Below are 27,441 nucleotides of genomic sequence, written 5' to 3'. Positions count from 1 at the left end.
ACATTAATGAGTGTTTTCGCAGATGATGATGAAACATTGCAGTGCGGGAAATGCCTTGCGTGGGCAACACCGCACACAGGCTTATGTTAACTTTATGCTCGGTGATAAATGTCCCATGTAGTAACAAAAGAGTAATTAATTTCACTGTTCATGGAAAGTTACCTCAGAGCACTTTCTGGCTTACATCTGGCATTTTTGCCACACCTCTGAATGTTTAAGGGACTCCAGCTCTGCTGGGCCATGTTACTAAAGCCCCGTAAAATACACAACAAAACCAGTTTATGCACAGTATAAGACACTCTTTCTATGCTTTCTTTAATCCAGTGCACAATATATAGGCCTCACCCATGAAAACATTCATTGTAACTTTGCTCTTTCATAAAAACATCTCTAAAGATCTAATAAATGCTGCTTTTTCTTTAGCTACAACTTTCTCCATAGAAGCAAGATATAGACAGTATGGTATACCACATCCCTTTAGTCCTGGTCAAAGTTCAAAGAAAAATCAAATCTTAACTTACTTTAGGTGCAAAATTTGTGTCAAAAAACAGAGCAAAGTCTTTTCAAAAATACAGGACTTGCTAAATTTGAACTGGGTCTCTACATATGAAAACTGCTGTGCCTGATGGGGATTTCAGAGGTCTCGAATGAGACGCATTTCTTACAACTATCAGTGTAACTTGCTTTTAGGGTATTACTGTGATTTAAACTTAGGTATACTATATCAATTACCAGTGCTGCCCATGCACTAATATTGCATGTATATTACATTTTCTTCTGAATGATTTTAGTAGCTTTCAGGTCACTGAGACACCAAAATGTAATGCCACTATTCCAAAGTGCTAAGTTTCTAACTCGTATTCAGGGGATCTCAATCTCCCATATAGGAAATGACTCATTTATTTTTAATCTGTAGTGGAAAGACTTTGTATTGGGAGTCCACCAGCCATGTGATATCACTTCCCCGACTCAGTTTGCTGGTCTCAATAAAACCAGATTTTTTTGACTGGATGATCTCTAAAGTCCTTTTCAGCTCTGATATTCTTTTATTCTGTGATTCATTATATTATTTTATGGATAAGCATCCAAGTAGTTTACTTTTTTTTTTTGCTTCTCTCTCAATAGCCTTCTTAAAAATGAAAAAGCATGTGGTTCTACCTTTGCAAACTCTCATGTCTTGTCCCTAATAGAAAAGTGAAGCAAGTTAAGAAATGTTTATGTTGTTTTTCTTACCACTATTTCAAAAACATGTGTAATTACTGTGTGGCATAGAAGCTTTCCTCATTTTAAGCTCTCTTACTGATACACCTAAAGTAAATCACTGCTTCTTCTAGTGCAGCACAAATCCCAGATCCTATCGTGGCTATTTTCTGGGTATCTTTAGCTCATGTAGAGATGAATTCTGTATATATTCTGTCAAATGTAGATTTAGAAATTTCATCTTAGCATTCTGATGCTTCTAAACCCTCTTTAATTGTAACTAGTTAAGAGTAACTTTCTTTTCAAAAAACTAGGTTTATTTCTTAAATTTGTGAATAAAAATGCATTTCATTCCTTTTAATTCATAGCTTCCTTGTAAGGTTTGATTTCTTTGTTGATTATAGGTTTGTTCCAATTAAATGATCAACAACTTTTCCACAAAGAATACTTTTTGATTAATGTCAATTTTTATCTCTTAAAAGGATCCTTCCCGGCCATTGGGGTGGAAACGTTTTGCCCCAGCTTCCTGAGGGCAGGGTTTTTAAATAGCCTCCAGGCCCCGCATCCAGTGCCAGGGAGAGGATCTTTGCCCCCCAGGATTCCTGCTGGTAGGTATTTCAGGTGAATTTTTCTGCCACCATATACAGCAGTAGGACTGTGCTTACAATTGACAGAACAATACAGAAATAAATATTTCTAAAATATATTGTTGAACAGAAATGCAAGTGACTTTTTAAAATGCAGGAACCACATTTGTGATACCTAATGCTCTGAAAATAATATAAAGGAAGTAGAAGAAGGATCTGTAAACTGAGCACCCAATCAGCATAGTGCTGCCTCTTCTAGGAAAGTTTTGTCATAAATAAAAACTAGAGACCAGGTCCCAAATTTGTAACTCAAGAATAAAACAGGGATGAATTTAAGCCACTTTACCACTTGGAACTGGCTAGAAAAAAGAATTTAAAACTGAGTGTTATTAACTGAAAAAGTAATTTTATATCTGAGTAAGTTTACAGAGATTTAAAGTTCCATTTCACTAAAGAAAAATTATTTGAAAAAAGGCCAGAAAGTAGCAAATTTGGAAGAAATTTTTGAGAAAGAAAATTAACATGCAGTTTTCCCTAAAAATATCAATCTGACCAAAGCCATATTTTATCAATGAGGAAAAACACAATAAAGGATATTGAGCATTTTAAAATGAAATTGCAACGTTTAGTAAATCACTTTGTATATTATTCTTGGTATTATTATAATCATAAATTATTTTACTCTTGTCATTTTGTAAATATCCAGCTGTCTTCCTCCCTGGTACCTGAGGCATGCCAATCCAGTTTATATTTTATATGTGTTTAGCAAGATGGAATTAGGATATTGTTCTTGGAGTTTTTATCATAATTCTTGTGTTTCTTATCACAGTTAATACTTATGCTACAAATTGTGGTAATGACACCAATATTTTCAGGAGGGCTGGCCCAGACAGCAGAATAATGGAAACATTTGAAAAACTAAGGAATACAATGGAAACAAAATCCCATCATGCACATTTCTTGTTTTTCTTAGAAAAATTATTCCATCAAAGCCTAAAATTATTACACTGACATTTTTTCTTTTGCCTTTCAGTTACCCTTGCTTACTTAGTTATAACATACAAAAAGTAACAACCATAAATATGCTTTAGTGTCATTTGGTTTTATCGTTGGATAATTACTAAAGTGGTTGCAGACTTTGTAGCCAGCAATGCCACTGATAAGTAGGAACCAAAATTATATGAAATAAAAACTAGCAATTTTAATTCTAATGAGTGTTATGCCACCTTTTTTCTCCCTAGGAGAAAAACAATGGTATCAGTTGCACACGAATTTTATTGTTGGTGGTAGTAGTGATGGTCGTGTTGCAAAAAAATGGAAATAAAAATCTATATAAACTGAGCTCTCAGAGTTAACTGCAAATATAAAAATATAGCATTCATGTCTATTAATATTTCAGTGACTGGAATTGAAGAGATGAACAGACGATTTGTAGTTTAATGACAAACTTAACTCTTAATGACAAATCTTGGTAGATTTAGGTATATTTGGCAGAAATGACATTACAAATCAGTAGTGACTTGAATTATTCAACATCACTGGTAAAAATGACAGCGCTTGTCATTTAGCCACTGAGCCTGATAGAAGTAAGATGGTGTTTCTATAACACAGACACAAAACAACTTTCCCGAGAGGGATCTAAAAGAACATCTAGCGCCCTCTTCTAGGCTTTAAGCCAGATTTGCCTCCAACCTTCATGGGAAAGAAAACCCAGTTCAGTTTCCATGACTTAAATACAAATCAGGTGTAAAGCAATTGCTTCATAAAAAATGTATAGATCTAAACTTGTTCCCTCAAACTGAAATTAACTCAACTCACTTTTTCTGACTTATATCACTTTGATAAGTGATCCCTGTACACTTTCTCTGGTACTTTTCAGTAATCACTGCTATGATTTCTAAGGTGATTTTTATCCTCTTCCATTCAACTATAGCTTATTTCCCAAGAATTCTCTTTATATTTTGTATGAAGAGGAATGAAGCAATGATATGAGAAGTTTTTATTATTTCATATTAAAAAAAAAAGAACCCTAAAGTATTTCTTTGCCACCTAATAGCTGAGTGACTCTTCAGGTTTAGGACATCAATTTGAGAGCAGAAAGCACTTCCTTCCTTGACCTGTATCATGGTACCTTAAAAAGCTGGCCAAAGGTTGATGCCTACTGGGCAGAAATTAATTTGCTTTCTACCAATTGTTTATATGTTACAGTACTTTTAGGGTCTTATAAGACATTTGCTATGTCATTCAAGGAATCACAAAATCTGTTCTAATGATGGTGCTAATTTAGTTCCCAGTTACTTCCTTAATCAAATTTAAATGAGATACATGATTATGTCTTATATAAAATAGTTTCTTTGCATTCATGTCACACTGTGCTATCAAGGAGCAATATTTTTGCAGTATGTATTTTTACACTAACTGCAATAATAAGAGAATCACTGAATCATGAGAACCAGAAAGCAGACAAGCCTGAAATCAGTATTTATGTAATGGTTGTCAATTATTTATATGACCTTTTACATTTCTAGAAAGGTCATAGTAAAGGGTTATTATTCTTAGTTTCAAATAGAGAAAAATACCAGGAAGTAATTGGCTGAAAGTTGAATAGCAAGTATATTCATATATTTATTGCAATGCTTTTCAAATAGTAGTCATCCAATGTAGGAAAATCTCGGGAGAGAGAAGGCAGGGAGAGTGGGGAGGGGAGCTGAGAGAAGCAAAGAGGATGGAGAAAGAAAGGAGAAATTAGAAAGACATAAGTGAAATTATATTTTTTGAATCAAACTCTTCTCCATTGTATTCTTCCCTATTAAATTCTACCTCCTTGAAAAGAATTAATGTCCCTCTTAGAAATATGTTATCAGGTATATACCCTAAAATAAGCTAGCTCTCTTTGCTCCATCTAGTTATTTCTTTGATTTATTTCTATAATCAAAGAGTATTTGAAAGTGGGTAGAACATTTTATATGCCATAGAGTATTGATTATACATAGGGTCTTAGACTGATGACTTATCTTATGACACCTTTGCCTTTACACATTTAGTGGCTTATATGCTTACCACAAACAAAGAAAATCAGAGTAATAAAGGCATTGAGAAACAATTATGCACTGATAATGATGGTGTAATAATATATGGAAGTTGCACTGGTCCAGTCTTCCCTGTTACTTCACAGCAATAACTATCTGACATCATGTGATATCTTACATTTACATAAGATCCAAACATTACAATGTGTCTTGAAAACTAGACTTATTTATAAAATATAAAGGCATATTCATTATACTCAGAAAGTAACATCTTAGGATGAGTATGATTAGATCAAAAATTCTACCTTACATTTTTCTAGCAGTTTTCTGTCAGTTGTGGAAGACTTCATAATATTTTTCATTACTGAAGTAATTCATATGTATAGATTAGATTCTAGGCCAAACTCAGATATATGCCTTAAACTAAGAAGCTTTTTCAGTTATAAGCAAAGCCTACAAAGGAGAAAGCATAGGAAACAGGCAGCATGTGGGATATAGAAATAGATAAATTCTAAAAATAAAAATCAGTGTTGAAGGTCTTCCTAATACTTCCTTTGTGGTTAGTCTTGGAAGCTCTTTAATTGTTGAGGGGATGTTCTTCTGAAACACCATCTTGGTTTGTCTACCTATGCTTTAAATATAATGCTATATATAAAACACCTCTTTTGACATTTTTACCTGAGCTGCTCTCTGTTGCATGCCATGTGTTAGGTTCAAGGTAAACGGCAAAGATGGGGTAAATAGCTCTCTTCACCTTCTTGCTTTGTCAATTTTGTGAGACTTCCTCACTGCTTACTCTGAATCAGTTTAAAAATAAATGTGAACACATGGGGACTCAAAAATCAGATTTGTAATTACTAGGTATATGATTATTTAATAGTCATGTTTAATATTGTTTATTTATTTTTACCTTAGCAAAGAGATTTGAATGAGCCTTATACTCAAATAGGCAGACTTTTTCATATCCTCACTACTGTCCCCCTGACTAGTAATGTTAAGATATGAATTCACAATCCAGTTTTCTATAAACCAGTAACAGATCCAACTAGGCCATTTCTATAGCAAAGGAGTTACAGTGCTAAGCCAATATTAAAATGTCTTCAAAGTCTATTAACAATGATTATCAGTATTTTCCTTTCCATATTTCATGTGAAATCCTATCTGATATGGAGTCTGGGCAAATATTGCATGCACTATTATCCAGTCAAAAAATTTTTTTATTGAGAAGGCATATAGTTTAGATATTAGAAATAAGCCAGGAAAAATAAATAAGGTTGAAGCTGCAGAGAATCTAGGATCTAGTGAGCATAATATTATCATATCTTGATGCATATAGAGGACTGCAGAAAAGCAATAATGCAAATACATTAGATAGCTAGTGGGAAGCAGCCGCATAGCACAGGGAGATCAGCTCGGTGCTTTGTGACCGCCTGGAGGGGTGGGATAGGGAGGGTGGGAGGGAGGGAGATGCAAGAGGGAAGAGATATGGGAACATATGTATATGTATAGCTGGTTCACTTTGTTATAAAGCAGAAACTAACACACCGTTGTAAAGCAATTATACTCCAATAAAGATGTAAAAAAATAAATAAATAAGTAAAAAGACTGGATGGCAGACTTTGAAGGAATATACAATGAGTTAAGGAAAACTCACATGAACTCAGTTTGCCAAGAGAAATCAACAGTGGAAAAGTATATACCTTTTAAATACAATCAAACTGCAGTTCAGAAAAATCAAAGTAAACCATTTCATTTCTTTGTATGTTCAGGCATCCTAAAAGAAAAGTCAGTAACTTTGTTTTCAATCTACAATTGGGCGTTTCAAAATTAATCACTTTTGACAGCATTTCTGCTTGCTAAAGTTCTCCTGAGGATAATTATTCTTTTTATATTTTTCTGTAGTATATATGGCAATTTGCTTTATTTTATCTTTAACAAATACTGTTGTAATAAATATACATAAAAGATAAGATTTTGGTTTACTTTTTAAGTAAGAGGTCTTCAGGGAAAAAAAAAGACTCTTCTTTGATTGAAGGGTGTATATTTTATATATTTCTGCAGCTGAAATTGTTGCCAATTACCCTGAATAAGATGTGTGTAAATGAGTGTTTTTGTGTGTACCTGCTTAAACCAAAAGCTAATTATAATAGGAATAGGATAAACTGGATTAAATGTGCAAAGTAAGGTCCTGAATAAATGATTCAAAATGTAAGCTGTCGTGAAAAGAGAAACCTTCATCTCAATTCTTAACTCCTGGTTTCTTTATTCCTTGCCATTTGTGTGATTTCAAGCCCCAGTAAGCCCTACCCAATACTCATCTGCACAGTTGTGTCTCCTGGAGAACTCTTCCTTGAAAGTTTGTTCAGCTGCAGACTTCAGAAGGAAATCCTGTAAACTGCAACTATTTGAAAACTAGGGTAGGGACTCTGAAGCAGGGTCAGACAGGAACCCAAGATTATTCTATTTCGGGCCTGTGGAAAGGCATAGAGAAGAGACGGTCACTGATAAAATGACAAAGGGAACATACCCAGCCAACAGAAGCACAAGGAAGGTGACATGAGTGACTGTATTTCTAGTTATACACCCATAAACAACCCCCTTCAAGTGTTTGCGACACTATTATTGCTAGGTTAAAGTTACTTAAAAACACTTTTGGGCATATATTGGTAGATTCCAAAACCAGTGCAAGAAGGGCTAGCTGGATAACATTAAGATTGTGTTCAGTCTGCTTCCTCTGTTGCTTAAAAGTCAGTGAATTCCAAAGAGCATGCGTGTCATCTTTTGGTTCTTTGGCTTACTTGAGGAGAAATACACAAGAGGTTAGAAAAGAATTAAAACTTAAATTTAAGACAACTTGAAAATATCATTTGGAAAAAGAAAAGTCAGGATGGGAACACCTACAAAATGAAGGTGTAATTTGAACCTTCAAGTATCATTCAGTTTATAAAAACTTTAATCAGTTGCAGGGTCTATGAGTTTAAGGGCTCCTATGGACCGACAGTCATGATGTTGTGGTACAGGTCATAGACTCAGATTCCTTATGGATTATACTTTGTTTCTTGGCCAAAAATAACATAGACTCTCCTTTCCAAGAAAATGGACATATGATCATATAAATAAATGTATACAATTTCAGGAGATCTCTGGACACCCTGAAGTCCATCAATGAAGAATTTCAGATTATTAAAAACTCAGTGTTCTATATATAAAGTTATATTTTAAGACATCGTGAACAGCAGCATCTTTATGTAAGACTGATAGTGCATTTAAAAGAAAAAAGGAAACAAAGCAGCAGGATGCATTTGATATCAAGCTCCCGAACATTTACAGAGAATTTCTATTTGTTTCCTACCAGAAAGACATGAAAAATCTTAAAAGAGCCTTTAAGTAATCTCCAGATTCTTTTTACTAGTTCTTTTTACTTTCCTATTTTCAGATTCCATAAATAGTTTTAGCCTTTGACTTTCGCTCTTCTTTCTTATTAGCATAAATGTTTCTTTTATCTAAAGATCATTTCAGTAAGTTTGAATCTTAAAAATCCAGACTTTATATATATGACAATTTAAATTCTCAGTTGAGAACATATATCTACCCGCTAGGGACGTTCATGTTTTATTATTACAAATTATACCATCTATTTTCGTCCTATTCAAAGAAACTATCAACACTTTCAAAAGATTCATCCAGGAGCCATTGTCTTCTCCCAAAGAAAAATTCAGAGAAACTTTACACAGCTTGCTAAAGCTTAGTCTCCATGTGAGTCAGTATTTAATCTTTGTGTTGGTTGGAAGTGTTGTGTTGGTGTGTTTTCACCTTACTGGAAAACATGATAAGAAACTGAGCTGCTTAAATGCCTCTTGCTCTTTCATAGGGCAGCATGCTTGCCCTTCTGGGCTGCTGGGCCACTTAAGAACGTAAGAAAGGTGGGGAAAGACCATACCTGTTGTAAAACACATCTCATCTCAGCATTCATTCTTTTGCATTGTAAGACAAAGCACAGTGGAAGTTGCCCTGTGGCACAATGTTAACTTTTCATAGTTCTATTCACAGAGGTCTTACAGAAAGTGTATTTAGCAAAATTGAACATTAACAAAAAAGTTAAATCCTTTGTAAGAATTGCAGAAAAGATTCAGAAATAAGTAGTAAGTTTCCTGGGGGGCAGGGAAAAGAAAAGTAGTTGGTAGTTTAATTTACATCATATGTGTGATTCATTTAACAATGTTTTCTCCATTATAATTAAAATCTCACCATAAATAACCTATGCAGTTAGGATTAAATATATCTTGTCCAGAGGTTTGTTTGATTTTTAAATCTTTTGTTGGTTTTCTTTTGATTAGTGAATAATACAAAAGACCAAAAGGCTGAATATTTGATCATTTATATAATCACAACACACTTTTGAAGCCAGAAGTAAAGCACAACATTTGAAACACTACTGGAAAATATGACACTTTCTTCCCAAAGCTTCAGGACTCTTTCTGAAAACATTCCTTTGTATAGGAAACTTAAGATCATTATCATAAACTGATGTTTAAGCGATGGGGAAAGCAAAATCTAAAGGCTATTCCAGCAAGTTTCCTTAGCACACATTTCCTGTTTATATAGATTATCATAAGGCTTTATGGAGCTTTAAAATCCTAGAACTTCTCAAGGACAAAATATCTTTGGCAGCAACACAATGCCCAGTCCATAATGGCTTTCCCAGATGTGTTTCTAAGATGAGGCACAGAGATTTGGGGTAATGCTTCATGTGCTCTAAATTACTAATGGAGACCCAAGTATTATCTGGGGATATGACAAGATGGACAAGCGTTCAGACTCTGGAGCCAGGTTGCCTGGCTTCGAGCCCTGGTTCTGCCAATTGCCCAGTGTGTATCCTTGGACAAGTTCCTTAAACTCGCAGTACATCCGTAATCTTATCTGTTAAATTGAACTAGTGACTATACTCACCACAGGGGTTGGTGTGAGGATTAAATGAGTTAACACATGTAAAGCCCTTAGAACAATGTCTGGCACACTGAAAAACTTATTTTTTAAGTCAGTTATTATTACATATGTGCTGATTTAGATGTAGTATCTATTTTTTAATTACCCACACAAAAATTTTTCACAGAAACCAAGAACAAAAGCGGCATAAAATTATTTATTTGACATGCAGTTTAATGTGGTTTTGAAAAACTTAGCACATATTTCCTGTTTCATGTTTATGTTTTGAACATTTCAGAGTATTTCAAGTCATGAGAATTCTCTGATATGTTCATTATTCATTGCTACCTAGTGGTAATTAAACTATAGATTATTGTATAATCAATTATTTCTTTCATAATAACTGGAAATCTAAACGTCATAAATCAACTAATTTCAATGCGTGTGCTTTTAATTTGATCATTATCACATATTACTTTTATACATGTGGATGTAATAAAAAATCAAGAAAGCCATTCTTAAAAACTCATATGTTATTAAAATTTTGCAATATGGTTAGTGTCTTATGTTGAAAACCACAGTCTAACATTAGGCATCTTTGGCAGTAACTTTCATTGCCAACAAGACACTTGTAGTTAAAGAGAAATCTTTTTGCCCGTATGTAATTTCCAGTAGAAAAAGTGCAGTACTGAATATTACTGAAGTTAATTGATACAGACGGTATGCCACTGCTTTCTGGAACTGTCAGGAAAATTATGTTTCATTTCTTTAGCCTCACATCTTAGATTTACTCTAAAACAAATCTAGAAGTGCCACTGTTTTCATAAATGCAAATCAACCCTCCTAATTTCTGCTCAGCTGTTTTATCACAGAATAAAATAATTTATTCTTCAGCATTAATCCAAGGTTATTTGGCTCACTTCTGAATTTAAGAAGCAAAATAAAGAAATTAAGAGAAAGCATGGAACCAAATTAACAATAATTATTATATAGATTTAGGGGTTTCAAATAGTTCTAAGGGTAAAAGCAATTCCAGCGTAATCTAAGGTATATTGGTAGAGGTCCAAATTTGTAAATAGAGTACAGAAGACACAAGATGACTTTTTAGATAGGAATAAGAATCTACTTCCTACAGAAGCTATTTCTAAGAAACTCTATATTATAGTATGGTATTTAAAGTAAGAAAATACCCGTTCTGATTATTTTACTCTAGGAGAAACCATCTTGTTCTTTAAAGCAACTTCAAACCTGTTGATTTCAGGTGTAAAGAATTTAAGTGGACCTTTGAGACAGTCAGGAAAATTCCTAAATATATTGATCTTAGTCATTTTCAGTAATGAACCTTCTTCACTCTGAAAAACACTTCTTAGGTTAGGATTCAACATCTAGTCGGTAAGGTAAGATATAATACTCACATTTACTCATTCGTTCTTTAAGCTGTTATTGGGTGGTTTGATGTTTATAGTATCAGGTACTATTCTCTGTGTTGTAAACTCATTATCTCATTTAATCCCACACCTCACTCAATGGAGAAGGTGGATTAACACCTCCTCCACAGTGACTTATTCTATCTCATGAGATGGAGGAGGTATTATTATTATGTAAAAATATACAAATATACAAATGAGGAATGTATATAGTGTACAAATGAGGAGACTGAAGCAGTGAGGTAAGTGAGTTATGAAAGGTCACTTGCCCCAAGTGGAAGAGTCTTCAATAGCATGCGACCTGACTCTAATCCCACATCTTCTAACTGCACTGTGCTGAGCACACAAGGTGTAAGATAGTAAACCATCCCAATTTGCCTGGGACACAAGGATTTCAGTGATAAAACCGGGAATTAACTGTATCATATAAAACATGTAAATAGCAGTTATTTTCACTTTGCCATAAGATATAAAAGAATCTTTATGTCAATGCCAAAGTACAATAAAATACGGAAATGATCCATTTTTATAAAACTATTTTTTTCTACATAGTGAACAATTGTAATAAGAAGGGGGAAGCAGATAACTACTCCCAAAAGGGAAAGAAAGTAAAGGTACACCAACATTTTTGAGCGGCAACTATTGCCAGACTCTGTGTCAATTATACGTTTTTTCATCTACTCCTTTGAAAAATCACATATAGTATGTAATATTATCCTCCTTTTATAGATGCAGAAACTGAAAGAGCTAAAATAACTTGCCCAAGATCATGCAGGTAGCATAGCTAGAATTGGAATTGTTTTTTTCCTCAAAACTGTATATTTTATACTACAAGTAATTTAGGATTAAAGTCTATTGATTTGCCATTCTGTTATTTCAGTAACTCTGCTCTAGGGCTAGAATTATCCTTAGAAAACATCTTTATTTGTGTGTTCCTTCTGGCATTCCAGTCAAAAAAAATTAAGTTGAGTACCTCCTCTGTGCCTCACTCTGTGCTATATGTAGCTAGTGAACTTACAGAGAAGAATTAAGCCCCAGTCCTGACCTCAGCAGCATTTTAGAGTAGAAGGCAGACACCTTTGTAGTTAGTATCAATGCCATACCTAATAAGTGTTATACAATTGTTTAAGATGTAAATGGAAGAAAAAGTAAACCATCAGAGTCATCCTAAAACAAAAAGTGATTCACGGGAAAGTTGACCGTGGAGATGGTATTTAAGTTCTTTTTTTTATTTGTAAGTATATGATTTTACCAAATGAAGACAGTGAGAAGGCAGTCTTCCAAAGAGAAGAGGAAGGTCCAAGTAAAGTCGTACTTAGGGAATTCTGAGTCCCCTAGAGAATTTGAAAAACAGGAGGTGGGGAACTGGGGCTGTAAAAGATGACATGGAAACAAAGGTCGAGGAAAGATTGTGAAGGAATGTAATTGCCAAGTAGTTTAGACCTTAATCCTGAAGAAAAAAATACAATATGTAAAGCAGTCTTTAAAGGAGGGATGAGACATTAGTCCTTTATAGTAATTGTTTACTTATTTCTATTCCCCTTTCCACTATACACTCCATGAGAGCAGGATCTTGTATTGATTGAGGATGTTTCTTCAGAAACCAGAAGAGTACTTGATGCATAGTAGGCATTTAAATATGTATATCTGCTGTATCACTGAATGTTTAAAATAATGATTATACAAGCATTAACAGGTACAACCAGTAAACGATTATTGTAATACGTCAAGAGAAAACAAAGGCAGAATGTGGACAGTGATAATAGGTTTTGTATAGAATCAGCACCACTTAACAACTTATGGACTAATAAGGGTTTGATTAAGTGGGAAATCCAATATTACAATAGGGTTTCATACCTGGGTAATTAGATGGATGGTGGTGTCTTAATCAAAACAGAAATAGAGGAGGAAAAGAAGTTTCAAGGGAAATCTTTTTAAGTTTGTATTTGAATTCACTGAGAATAAGATTCATTTGGGACATGATCTGATAATCATCAGGCAACAGTGTTAAGAGGAAAACAATCCTCCAATTTTACTTCTTGTGAATAAAAATAATTATTTAATATATAAATTTGTTCAAATTTGTGTCATCCATATCTCTTGAATGCCTTAGAGGGATAAGAAAACTATTTCATTTATTATGAAATCCATTTGAGATTATAATTATAATTCACTATCAGTACAGCAGAAACAGGGAGTAGAAATAAATTAAATAACTGGCTCAAAAAGTCCTGAATTACAACTTAGGAGGAAGAAAATACAGGCAACCTGTCAATTCAAATTATTGCCATAAATTTCGTTACCTATTAGACAAAATATAGACGTGTTATAACATTAAATAAACTAGATTGATTTAAATCTGTGATAGAGTTTGGGGGTTGTTGAGATTTGTTTGGGTTCTTGATATTACTGACTACACATTAGAAATTGCCAAACTGATACAAAACACTACATCCAGCACAAACTCATTACTTACGTGAAAATGTTGAATCTGTAATCTCCTTTCAGAGTCTTCTCTGAGGCCAAAAAAAGGTGGGCACTGTTTCACTCACAAAATATTTTCCCCAGAATTTCCCTGGAACATTTAAAGAATACCTCTCTTTTGTTTCCTTTAACAACAATACAAGAATAGCCTTATCATTATCTGTTTTCTCAATACCTATATCAAAATCATCGTAAGTATTGAGAAGCTGCAAATTTGAAAAAGATTCATTTGTTAATAGTCTATAAAAGTCTCAGTTAAAGAAAATTATTGTTCTCTATAACAGAAAAAGATGATATGGCATTTTGTGATTCATTGCATTCAGAATATAAGTGATTTCTTATCGAATCTTGATTCTAATGCAGTTTAAAATATCCATAACAATATCTGGGCTATTCATGAAGGAAAACCAAAGAACTTCACTTTTCGTGTGACTTGTAAAAGTATTTCTGAAGATCTCTTCAACTGATGAGGCTTCTAAGAAAGATCTGGGGATTTTGAGACTTGGCTAACATTTAAGAATCCTGGAGCTTGTCCATTGACTCCAGTACAATGCAAAGACTAGGCTAATCCTGTGACATGAGGCACTTAGGGTAACTGGCTAAAACTGTAAAAATGGAAATAAGCTGAAATATTTTGAAAATATAAAAAAAAGAGAATCACATCCAAATGTATTTTCTAAGAGCAAAAGTATAATATATAATTTTCACATATTTAAAAATAACACAGAAAAAGCACTGTTACCAATGGACTTCTCACACCTAACCACATATTTGAAGAATATCACCCTAACTTTCATAATTTCCCTCATACCTATCTACTTTCTTGATTATAAAATGTAATCATGGACTGTAAGCTTGTAATCTTCACAGTGTATCTAACTTCCCTGTAGAAAACCACTAGGAAACAAATTACAGGTTAGATAACCAGCGATATTCCAAAAAAAATAACTCCTTAGTTTAATAACACTTGCTTTCAAATGATGCTACTGAACAAAATACAAAAGACTCAGAGCTCAGGTGTGAAACTTTTAATTTACAAGAAACCAGGGGAGTCTTCCTTTGACTCTTTACTATCTTTAATGAGAAGATGAAACTTGTCACTGATGAATTTTAAGATTGTATAAAGTATCTCCCAAAGAGGTACAGATAGCACTAATTTCCAAGTACTTTGTATTCACATAGATTAGAATCTTGCTGAAGTACTTCAGTGTTACTCTGTTAGGAATTGTGAAACTGATGAGAAAAATCAACTTGTTTCTATGAAGCACCTACTCTGCTCAGCTCTATGGGAGATGACCTTGAGAAACCCAGTGAATGGGGATACAAAGCATCTGCGGGAAGATGAGGGAAAAAAACAACCTAATACAAAACCAGGCACACATTTCATAATGCAGACAGTAGATGTGATGGGAGTGCAACCATAGGAAATGGCTGTGGGAGACTTTCATGGAGGAGGTGCAGTGTATAAATTCTAGGGAGATGTGAGTGTGATTAGGGAAAGAAGCAAGTTGCGAGATAATCCTGGCAGGGGAATACCAAAAGGAAAGGCAGAAGGAGATAGGATTGAGTAAGTATAGGTGATACTGACAGTTGATGAAGCAGTAGATGATAAGGTTAGTTAGAAGAGAAGAGGTCCATCACTGGAGAGGATTGCCTAACAGCATGGGCCGCACAGTTCTGATCTATAAATCATGTCTGAGAGGCACCTTTGGCATAAAGGTTAAGAGCTTAAACTCTGAGACAGACTGCTTGATAGCCACTTAGTAGCCATTTGATTTGGGGCAAGTAGTTTAATTTACTATGCCTCAATTTCTCTATCTGTGTAACAGGGATAATAATAGTATTCCTAGGGAATGTCAGGGGTTTTTTTTAATATATTTTTATTTATTTTAAAATATATTTTTAGAAAACTAGATATGTTTCTCTGACATCAATGGTCAAGATAGATTGAAAAGGTGTGATGATGAAAGAACCTGGGCAGTCATCGTAATAACCCAAATTTTCCCCTTAACATCCAGAATCCATTATCATTCAAACTGGAATAGTGGACTCATAATTTTTAGTTTTCCCTACCTTGCTAACCAAGCATTTGCATCAAGCTCCTGTCTGCAAGCTCTCTGAAACCCATGGCCAAATAAAAGATTTCATGACAAACTTTCAGATTTAAAACCCGGATCTTCTAGATCCCTGCCTACAGTAGTTCTGACAGTTCCTTTGACCTCAATATTTTCTGATATAGTTTTTTTTTTATCTGTATTTGGGTGAAATTAATGACTTTTAGGAACATTATAGAAATCTGCCAAAATGGAAAACTTCTTTGGGTTCTAATTCTATGCATGATAAATTGGGAACTTTATTGCTACATTTAACCTTTACCACATCTTTCTTTAAAATACAGATTTAAATGTAAAATCTAGCATTTGCAGACATTGTACTAATTTGTTCCAGTCACCCTTTGTAACCCTCAAGGCTTTGGCTTCATAAAAGGGACATGAATTACAATATGAGATCTAATATTTCCGTCACTGGTACACATAATTTCTTTCCATATCTTCTTTGTGCTCATGAGGAAAAACTCTGTGCACAGTGCAGATTGAATTGTTAAAAATGCCAATGAGAAGCGAGAAATATAGAAGTAAAAAGTAAATATGTCATACATGTTTATTTCAGGTAAATATCATTTTCCCTCCCTAAAAAGACTTTATCTTTTAAACTCGGGCAATTGAGCAGAACAAATAGATTCTTTTCTTTGAAACAAATCAGTTACTTATGTCAAATATTCTATCTAATAGAGGTGTATTGGGAACTGTAACAATTGCAAATAGATATGATAAAAAAGAAATAAATGATGTTCAGTTTCTGATTTTAGCTTCTGCACTAGACTATGAAATCAGAAGTTACTTATTTTTCATGTACTACCATCATTGTTCTGTTGATCTAATCTATGTCCAATAAAGAGATGATCAAGAACTACTACAGGTCCCACCAACTTTGTAGCATTCATCAATCTACTGACGTTTTTCTACTTAAAAGCCCTTAAAAGTAGACTATGACTGATGGTTTATAATTTCTTAAAGAGAATTCATGAATTTCTCCTTTCTGCTTTGCCTTAGGAATATTTCAGAAATGCCCGGTCTAATGTAATTCAGCCATAATAACTGCATCACTGGAGGAGACGTACCACAACTGCCAAAGCAGCTATAGTAACTGCTTAAACCCTGACTTTAGCTCGTTGATTGCCTTTTAAGGAAAAGCTCAGGACAAAAAGAACATAATCTGAACAAGTGATTGCAGGGCTTTAGAAAAGGAAGTGCTTAATTACTTAGTAATTCATATTGTAATTCATGTTCTTTTTATGAACTCAAAGGAAATAATGCTATAAAGAAACGGAGAAATGTGTATGTTTAATGTGTTTATAGAAGCGTGTTGGAAAATGAAGTTCCTATTAATAAAATACAAATAATTTAGCTGCCACAGCTGGAAATCTCTAACTGCAGCACATATTTCTGTAATTGCTGTAATTCTTATGTGTTCTCTTGCTCTCTTTGCAGGCAGACCAGTAATGATTGTGGTGGAATATATGGAGAATGGATCCCTAGACTCCTTTTTACGGGTGAGGTGTTCTTTTCTGATGGCATTTAAATAAGCTATTCTGAGTTCTATATTTAAAACATTTATCATAAATTAATTTTTGCATAATGTTATTCATGGATTTTTCCATGAAGAATAGCAGGATTTTCTCTAGGGTGTGTTTCTCTGATACTGTGATACATTAGAGTGTTACTAAGAGGATGGGGGGAATATATACACATGAGAATATAATTGATTTCTCCTATAAATTCACTTGCCATATTAATATATACATATTTTCAAATGATGTTATAAAGAAAGAAATTAAATGAAATTCAGTAGCTTCACATAGCCTGTGTGAAGCAACTGAGTTTCATTTTGCTTTATCACATTTAACTATTTAGTAGGATATTTTATGCATTATCTATAATGCTGAACCCTTTAAATTGATGTATATTTACCAATAATGACTCAAGTTCATATCAGAAAGTGGATTTTATCAGCTTTGTCCTTCCTAAGTTCGTTGGCTGACTATTTAGAAAACAAAAAGAGAAAGAATGAAACTCTGGCTGAGATTTGTTTTAGAACAAAAATTTTTAAAGCACTCTTTTTAAGTGACTTATCCTTGAAAGTATGGTATATACAAAAATCATTTGTTTTATATAGTGGTACAGAATAACACAGCTGAGAAGGTACCATGAAGTTATAATTCAAAATGTGTTTATAATATTTTTAACATTTAAAAAGCCAATGTATGCTACAAAAATATTCATTGATATTGGAAAAAGCAGAAATATTAGAAAAGTCACTAGAGTATTTTGCATCCCCAGCAGAGGTCACATATGTGCATGTCACTGTATTCCTTAATATATATTTACCTACAGAGACATAGCCAATTTTCTTACCTATAAAATGACTGGACTTTTGCTATTTGAAATGTGTTATATGTTTTTCTTCATTTTTTATGGGAATAAACAATCTCAAGCATTCTTTCTTCACTTCATTTTTTGTCCAGTGTTATTTGGACAAGTTCTGTTTGCATCTTACCTCTCTCCCTTGATCTCATTTTCGTTTATTTTTCTTGGTCCCATGCCCTCTCCTTCCAACTGCTCTCAATATTAGCAGTGATAATATATTTATACTGTGACTGGACTTGATGTCCAGATTCAATGCCAGAAGCTGAATTCAGCAAAATTGTCGAGTTATTATCGAGCAGTACTCTTCACGGAATGCATACCCTCAACCAAGTATGCTCTTTAAGGCAAAATGAAATTCATAGGTGTTTAGGGACGTGAACTATTTGTTCTTTTCTGTAGCCATTCTCAGAATGTTATTTTATAGCTTGTATCCATTTCTCCTGTAAATGTGCTAAATTACTTTAGGATAATTTTTTAGGACCACCTATAGTACTTGAAATGCATATATACTTATGCCCTCCCATTATGTTTATCCAGAAACTAATTTTTATCAGATACATATCAAAATGACTTATTATCTAATGGCGCTTCAGATAGGATTTTTTAATCTACTATATCCTAGAGCTGAATATAATGGCAAATAATGTAACAGACACTCATTTAAATTGCTGCTGAAAAATGGGTCAAATGACTGCCACGAGCAAATTAGGAGAGAAATGTTAGCTTCAGATATACTTTTTATCCTGCTGAATCATCAATCAATTAAAACATGTTATAAAGAAAAGATAATATAAGTAAAATATTTACTTAAAAACATCCTACTACATGTTTATAAGTGGTATGTTTCATGATCTAAGATTTAAAAACTAATATTTTTCAGCTCTTATGCACCACGTAGGATAGACACAATACAATCTGGGAAAGAATAAATGTTCAAATAATGGTGGCTACCACTACTAATACTTGAGAATCTTAACATATATTATCTCAGTTCGTCTTGGCTCTGCCACTTACTGGCTGTGTGACCTTGTGACTTGAGCAAGTGACTAACTTCTCTGTGCCTCTGTTTATTCATCTATAAAGTGGGAATATTAACTGTATCCACCTCATACAATTGTTATAAGGATTGAGTTGATTATTATAAAGCGTATAGAATAATGGCTGACACATTGTAAAGGGTGGAGCGAGGATTGAAACTCAAGTCTCTGAATGCAAAAGCCATGTTCTCATACACTTTGAATTCTTTTTATTAAATTACTTATGACTTCTTATAAGTCCACTACCATCTTCCCATGGGGTCTTGGGTCCCCTCCTCACATAGAATTTCTATTAAAATAAAAATCATATGAATGGGATAAAAAAACATAGGGCCAATACTCCCTTTTTACTCTTCTATAGGATTCTTACTTTCTTTGTAATCATATCTCTTATATCCCAGAAGCTCAAAGTGCTTTATAAATTTTAGGTCAATAGCAGATATTCAACTCCCCACGGCTAGCAGAAATAAAATATATAAATATATATATCCCACAAATTCTGAAAAGCGAAGTCATTTTTCAAACTACTGCTTCAGAATTTGATAATCGCAGCTTCTGTTAGCACAGAGAGGAGGAAGTGGCTAAGTGCACGGCACAGTAGGGGAGCCATCCATGGCTCATTAATAGCGTTCTGTGCTTACTGGAGCTGGAAAAGATTTCCCTTGGTCTCCCACACCACTTGAAAATCACTTCAATTCACTGTTCTATATGACAGAGTGGTAGCAAACGAAGTACAAGATTACAATCTAGTGCCAGCAGCAGTGGCTGGCTAGCTGTGATATTGCACCAAATTCATAAATCTACTGTTTGAATCCTTGCGGACATTCCTCTAGATATATATTAGCAGGGAGAGTGTGGCGTGGTTAAGTAAGTATGTGTGTGTGTAAGTGTGTACGTGTGTGTATATGTGCACGTACGTGTGGGAAAAGGGAGTGGGTAGGTACATAAGTATGTATGTGTTTTAAATTTTAAAATAAAATGCAACCTGACTTAGCAAGCGGAGCATCAGCCTAACTGCCCAGAAGATATGACCTCACTGATGTGCAGGTTTTCCTAACTTTTCCAAGGAAATACACTAGTGTGAATGAATGCAGTCTTGACCATTATCCCTGTACAGTCTCTCTCCATCTATACATATGGATTTCATAAACACTTTTTGTGGCGGCACTTACCTGGCAACTGCTTATCCCTAAATCTTTGGACCTCCATTTTTATAACAATATTAACTAGCAATCCAAATAAAAATAGTTATAAATTACTTTAAAAATTCGAGATATCATGTGTCAAGCACAAACAATTTATTCCTTTATTTTATAACATTTGTTGAATGTGGATTTGTTTATTATATCACAAAACTCAGTTATACAAAAATACAACACCACTGGTTTCAGTTCAAGAGGGTATATTGTGTTCAGCATCCTGCTCCCATCTCAAAACCTTTTTTTTTTGCGGTACGTGGGCCTCTCACTGTTGTGGCCTCTCCCGTTGCGGCGGAGCACAGGCTCTGGACGCGCAGGCTCAGCGGCCATGGCTCACGGGCCCAGCCGCTCCACAGCATGTGGGATCTTCCCGGACCGGGGCACGAACCCGCGTCCCCTGCATCAGCAGGAGGACTGCCAACCACTGCGCCACCAGGGAAGCCCTCTAAACCTTTGACATAAGAGAAAAAGATATACATACATTACTTATAAAGCACAATCACATAAGCAAGTGAGAAAGTGTCATCCAGAAATAATAACAAGAAAAACATTGGAGAAATTAATAAAGACAAAAAGCAAACAGAATCAGATTGAGTAAGGAAACCATAGCCAAAAACACACTCAGGAAAGGATGTTTGAGAGCAAGAGGAATATGTGGAAGGTAGTGCAACCAACTGAAATAAAGATACAGAGGAGGAAAAGGATGGGCTGGTCATTGGAAGAAGATGATGAGTTTAATTTGGGTCTTGTTACCTTTGAGATGCCTATGGAACATGCGGTGAAAGCGTCCAGACAAAATTAGAAAGATATATCTGAAACACAACAGGAAAATCTTGACTAAAGTTAAAGATTTGGGAGTCAGTAGAATAAAAGTGGTTATTAAACCCAAACCATGATATTTTCCAGAAGAAATGTTAGACAAAGGAAAGGAGTTGAACAAGGTTGGAACTCTGTGGCATACCAACCTGAGGAAGTGGCATGGATGGCATCTCCATCCATGAGAGGTGAAAAGACAAGCAAGGGGGTAGAGGAGGCCATGGCATCCCAAACCTAAGAGAACAGAGCGTTTCAGGCAGGAGCAAACAAGCAGTTGTATTAAATGCAGCAGAGAAATTCTGGAAGACAGAGACTATGACATCTATATGATATCTATGACTAAGGCAGAGACTAGACATCTATGGCATTTGACATTTTCTTAAGTGGCCCTCCAAGATCTCAACAAGAGCAGTTTTAATGGGTTGGGCCCAGGCAGAAGCCAGACTGTAGAGGGCAAAATGAGACTAAAATATAAATAGAATTGGCAGGTGGAGACCAATTTTTAGGGGAAAAGTGGGTGAGATGGCAAGGCAAGAGATAAATCAGATGCTAGTAGACCAAAAGGAAAATCAAGGGCATTTTTTAAGATAGAAAATAATTTAGACAATTTATACACTGAGGGCTAGGAAATCAAAGAAAATACTGTTAAACTGCTAAGGCAAAATATCTCAGGAGATGGGAAGGTACAAAATCAAGGACCCTGGTGAAGGATTAACTTTGAGTAGCAGAAACCTCCACATTTTCCAAGACTTGAAGGAGCTGTGTGTTGTGGATCTAGAGGGATTTATGAGGAACATGCATTAAATTTAAGAAAATGATACCTCATGCTATTGTATTTCTATGCAAAGTAGGAAGAAAGTTTATGTGGGAGTTTGAGGACAAATCTTCATTGAAGGTGAATGCTTAGAGTAATTGCTGAAGTTAAAAAGATAAATTGCTGATGAGAAAAAAAAAACAACAAAAAAAACAGGACCATCAGAATCAGGTTCTACTCCAAGAACACAGAGTTTTCAGGACCCCTGCAAGGGTAACCAGCTGAAAATCTTTACCAAGGCTTTTAATGATATGCAATGTAAGTGGCCAGGGAGAGGATCTTCTGGACTGCTGGCCCAATGATTTGTATTCGTTACAGGCACTCTTCCTCCACTCCTGCCAGTCCCCATCTTTGGTCCTAGAGAAAACAAAATGATTAACTAGTTCTGCTGACTTCCAGGTGATGCTAGAGAACGTGAGTGTTTTGGCAGTGGTGTGCATACTTCTGTGATTTCCTAGAGGAACAACTGACCGCTCCCCTCCCCTCCGCAATGTAAGGCTGGAGATAAAAGAGGCTATTGTTTGTAGAACAGGTACAATAGAACAAGAGTACTACAGGGGAATTGCGATGGTAGTTCAAGTAAGCAACCAGTGAAGCCAGGTTAGACAAAGGAGGCAATAAAGAGGCCGAAATAAAGAGGCCATTAGGCCGTTATGGACTGGAAGTCTTTATTAGGTAGAAGAGCAAGTATAGCTGTGTATGAAGGTGGGAGAGCTAAGGAAAAGAACATGGCCAGAAAGTAAGATATTGGCAGTGGTTTGTTAGAGCCAGATCATACCAGCTTGTAAGAGATGATGATTAAATAGTCAGAAATTTGGGGAGCTGGTTGTTAAATAGGTAGTCGCTTGAAATTGGCCACGATGGGAGTATTTACACCACAGAAATTGGCAAATGCTACACATCAGAACTTGTTTGCTTTATTTTTCTTCAGAGAGTCAGTTTACCAACACCTTAGATTGACATTTAAGATTTCTGAAGTGAGGTAATTTCGGGGATGACAATTTCCATGTGTGGTCTAGGAGTCAGTAGCTAAAGTAAAAACAAAGATGAGTATCTTTAACCAACTAATGTAGCTAACATTTATGTGTGCTCTCTCTGAGTCAGGCATTATTCCAATCCCATGCCTTAAGTATGGTAAGCACTAGGTAAGCACCTAGTGCCTACAACCACATTGTGAGGTAGGTGTTACTATTATCCCCTCTTTACCAATGAGGAAACTGATGCAAAGCAAATTAGGTAACTGGCCCAGTGTTAAACGGCTGATAAATCATTCATCATTCATTTATTTTTTGCACAAATATGTGTTGACCAACTATAGTAGGCCAGGCACTATTCTGGAGCTTGGAATACAGAAGCAATCAAAATAGAAATTAAAAATCTGGTGGGAAGAGAAATAAAGAATTCAACAAAATATGTGGTACATCAGATAGTAGAGAAGAATAAAACGGGAGAAGTAGAAGTGGAAGTGATATTAGGTTTCGATGTTGAGTAGACAGGGAAGGTCTCACTGAAAAGTGGCATGTGAGTAAAGATGGGAAGCAGGTGAGGGAACAAACCAAGTGGGTACAAGGGGGAAAAGAATCCAGAGAGTAAAAACAGAAAGTGCCAGGGCCCTGAGGTGGGAGCATTTTACACCTGTAGAACAACAAAGTAAGTCTTTATGCTCAATGACTATACGCTTGTTTTTCCTAGGTCAGTGCTAAGTCATGCCTATTATCTCTTCATAATTATTAATAATGACCCTTTTACTCTGCAGTAGGGATGATAAAATATAGCAGTCACCCTATCATTATGGCTAGAATGGAGTATGCATAGGGAAGGACAGTAGGAGCTGAAGTCAGAGAGTGGATGGAGGCAGAAAGGGGATCAAATCTTAGAGGGAAATGGTCCTCAACCTTGGCTGGACATTATAATCGTTCAATTTAGAGAGCTTTTAACAATCCCAGGTTCCAGACTGCACCCCAGATGAATTAAAGCAGAATTTCTTGGGCTGGGACACATGCATCAATATTTATTAAAACTTCCCTCATTTGAGTCCAATATGCATCCAGATTGGAAAACCACTGAGATAGGATCTTGTAGGCCACTGACATGACTTTGAATTTTCTCTGGGTAAGACAGAAAGCCATTGTAGGGTTTGGAGGAGAGGCACAACATAATCTGGTTATGTTTTAAAAGGATTGCTCTGGTTGTTGTATTGAGAAGAGGCTATAGTGAGGTACAGATGGATGCAGGGAAATCAGGAGGCTTTTGCAATAATCCAGGTAAGGAGATGATGGTGGCTTAGATTAGGATAGTTGCAGTTGAGCTGATGGAAAATGGTAGATTCTGTGATGTATTTTGAACATAGAGCCAATGGGATTTGCTGGGGGTTTGGATAAAACATTTAAGCAAAAGAGAATATTCAAGGATGCCTGGCATCCACAAAACAAGGTCAAGAATAGGCAATAACTACTTCCTATAGTCATTGTGACTTTATTGTAGTGAATAGCTAATAGACCTAAAACTTCTAGATAATGTCTGGCACATATTAAGGTCTCCATAATGTTATCTATTATTATTATAATATATTTCAGAAGATGTCACTAAGAGGTTTTTTTTCCGGTACGCGAGCCTCTCACTGTTGTGGCCTCTCCTGTTGTGGAGCACAGGCTCCGGACGCGCAGGCTCAGCGGCCATGGATCACGGGCCTAGCCACTCCACCGCAGCATGTGGGATCCTCCCGGACCGTGGCACGAACCCGTGTCCCCTGCATCGGCAGGCGGACTCTCAACCACTGCGCCACCAGGGAAGCCCTAAGAGTTTTTTGTTTTTTTTCAGGTTTCTACATGAATCCTTTATTTTTTTAATTTTTTTTAACATCTTTATTGGGGTATAATTGCTTTACAATGGTGTGTTAGTTTCTGCTTTTTAACAAAGTGAATCAGTTATACATATGTTCCCATATCTCTTCCCTCTTGCGTCTCCCTCCCTCCCACCCTCCCTATCCCACCCCTCCAGGCAGTCACAAAGCACCGAGCTGATATCCCTGTGCCATGCGGCTGCTTCCCACTAGCTATCTACCTTACGTTTGTGTGTATATGTCCATGACTCTTTCTCGCCCTGTCACAGCTCACCCTTCCCCCTCCCCATATCCTCAAGTCCGTTCTCCAGTAGGTCTGTGTCTTTATTCTTGTCTTACCCCTAGGTTCTTCATGACACATTTTTTTTTCTTCTTAAATTCCATATATATGTGTTTGCATACGGTATTTATCTTTTACTTTCTGACTTACTTCACTCTGTATGACAGACTCTAGGTCTATCCACCTCATTACAAATAGCTCAATTTCGTTTCTTTTTATGGCTGAGTAATATTTCATTGTATATATGTGCCACATCTTCTTTATCCATTCATCCTATGATGGGCACTTAGGTTGTTTCCATCTCCGGGCTATTGTAAATAGAGCTGCAATGAATATTTTGGTACATGACTCTTTTTGAATTATGGTTTTCTCAGGGTATATGCCCAGTAGTGGGATTGCTGGGTCATATGGTAGTTCTATTTGTAGTTTTTTAAGGAACCTCCATACTGGTCTCCATAGTGGCTGAACCAATTCACATTCCCACCAGCAGTGCAAGAGTGTTCCCTTTTCTCCACAACCTCTCCAGCATTTATTGTTTGTAGATTTTTTGATGATGGCCATTCTGACTGGTGTGAGATGATATCTCATTGTAGTTTTGATTTGCATTTCTCTTTGGAGAAATGTCTATTTAGGTCTTCTGCCCATTTTTGGATTGGGTTGTTTATTTTTTTGTTATTGAGCTGCATGAGCTGCTTGTAAATTTTGGAAATTAATCCTTTGTCAGTTGCTTCATTTGCAAATATTTTCTCCCATTCTGAGGGTGGTCTTTTGGTCTTGTTTATGGTTTCCTTTGCTGTGCAAAAGCTTTGAAGTTTCATTAGGTCCCATTTGTTTATTTTTGTTTCTATTTCCATTACTCTAGGAGGTGGGTCAGAAAGGATCTTGCTGTGATTTATGTCATAGAGTGTTCTGCCTATGTTTTCCTCTAGAGTTTGATACTTTCTGGCCTTACATTTAGGTCTTTAATCCATTTTGAGCTTATTTTTGTGTACGGTGTTAGGGAGTGATCTAATCTCATACTTTTACATGTATCTATCCAGTTTTCCCAGCACCACTTATTGAAGAGGCTGTGCTTTCTCCACTGTACATTCCTGCCACCTTTATCAAAGATAAGGTGTCCATATGTGCGTGGGTTTATCTCTGAGCTTTCTATCCTGTTCCATTGATCTATCTTTCTGTTTTTGTGCCAGTACCATACTGTCTTGATTACTGTAGCTTTGTAGTATAGTCTGAAGTCAGGGAGCCTGATTCCCCCAGCTCCTTTTTTCGTTCTCAAGATTGCTTTGGCTATTCGGGGCCTTTTGTGTTTCCATACAAATTGCGAAATTTTTTGTTCTAGTTCTGTGAAAAATGCCAGTGGTAGTTTGATAGGGATTGCATTGAATTTGCAGGTTGCTTTGGGTAGTAGAGTCATTTTCACAATGTTGATTCTTCCAATCCAAGAACATGGTATATCTCTCCATCTATTTGCATCATCTTTAATTTCTTTCATCAGTGTCTTATAATTTTCTGCATACAGGTCTTTTGTCTCCTTAGGTAGGTTTATTCCTAGATATTTTATTCTTTTTGTTGCAATGGTAAATGGGAGTGTTTTCTTGATTTCAATTTCAGATTTTTCATCATTAGTATATAGGAATGCCAGAGATTTCTGTGCATTAATTTTGTAACCTGCTACTTTACCAAATGCATTGATTAGCTCTAGTAGTTTTCTGGTAGCATCTTTAGGATTCTCTATGTATAGTATCATGTCATCTGCAAACAGTGACAGCTTTACTTCTTCTTTTCTGATTTGGATTCCTTTTATTTCCTTTTCTTCTCTGATTGCTGTGGCTAAAACTTCCAAAACTATGTTGAATAACAGTGGTGAGAGTGGGCAACCTTGTCTTGTTCCTGATCTTAGTGGAAATGCTTTCAGTTTTTCACCATTGAGGATGATGTTGGCTGTGGGCTTGTCATATATGGTCTTTATTATGTTGAGGAAAGTTCCCTCTATGCCTACTTTCTGCAGGGTTTTTATCATAAATGAGTGTTGAATTTTGTCAAAAGCTTTCTCTGCATCTATTGAGATGATCATATGGTTTTTCTCCTTCAATTCGTTAATATGGTTTATCACATTGATAGATTTGCGTATATTGAAGAATCCTTGCATTCCTGGAGTAAATCCCACTTGATCATGGTGTATGATCCTTTTAATGTGCTGTTGGATTCTGTTTGCTAGTATTTTGTTGAGGATTTTTGCATCTATGTTCATCAGTGATATTGGCCTGTAGTTTTCTTTCTTTGTGACATCCTTGTCTGGTTTTGGTATCAAGG

General features: G+C 35.5%; 1 protein-coding gene across 2 annotated transcripts in view; it reads left to right on the top strand.

The window, feature by feature from the left end:
* Positions 1-27,441, top strand: part of EPHA6 (EPH receptor A6) — an 893,594-nt gene that overhangs the window by 710,148 nt on the left and 156,005 nt on the right. For both annotated transcript variants that reach the window (XM_049710017.1, XM_033433353.2), the window contains 2 exons: positions 1,683-1,808; positions 17,205-17,266. In XM_049710017.1, coding sequence (XP_049565974.1) covers positions 1,683-1,808; positions 17,205-17,266 — 188 coding nt within the window. The remainder of the gene's footprint in view (positions 1-1,682; positions 1,809-17,204; positions 17,267-27,441) is intronic.

Source organism: Orcinus orca, chromosome 5 (genome assembly GCF_937001465.1).
Source record: "Orcinus orca chromosome 5, mOrcOrc1.1, whole genome shotgun sequence".
In the NCBI taxonomy this organism is placed as follows: Eukaryota; Metazoa; Chordata; class Mammalia; order Artiodactyla; family Delphinidae; genus Orcinus; species Orcinus orca.
This window is presented reverse-complemented; position numbering and strand designations above follow the sequence as displayed.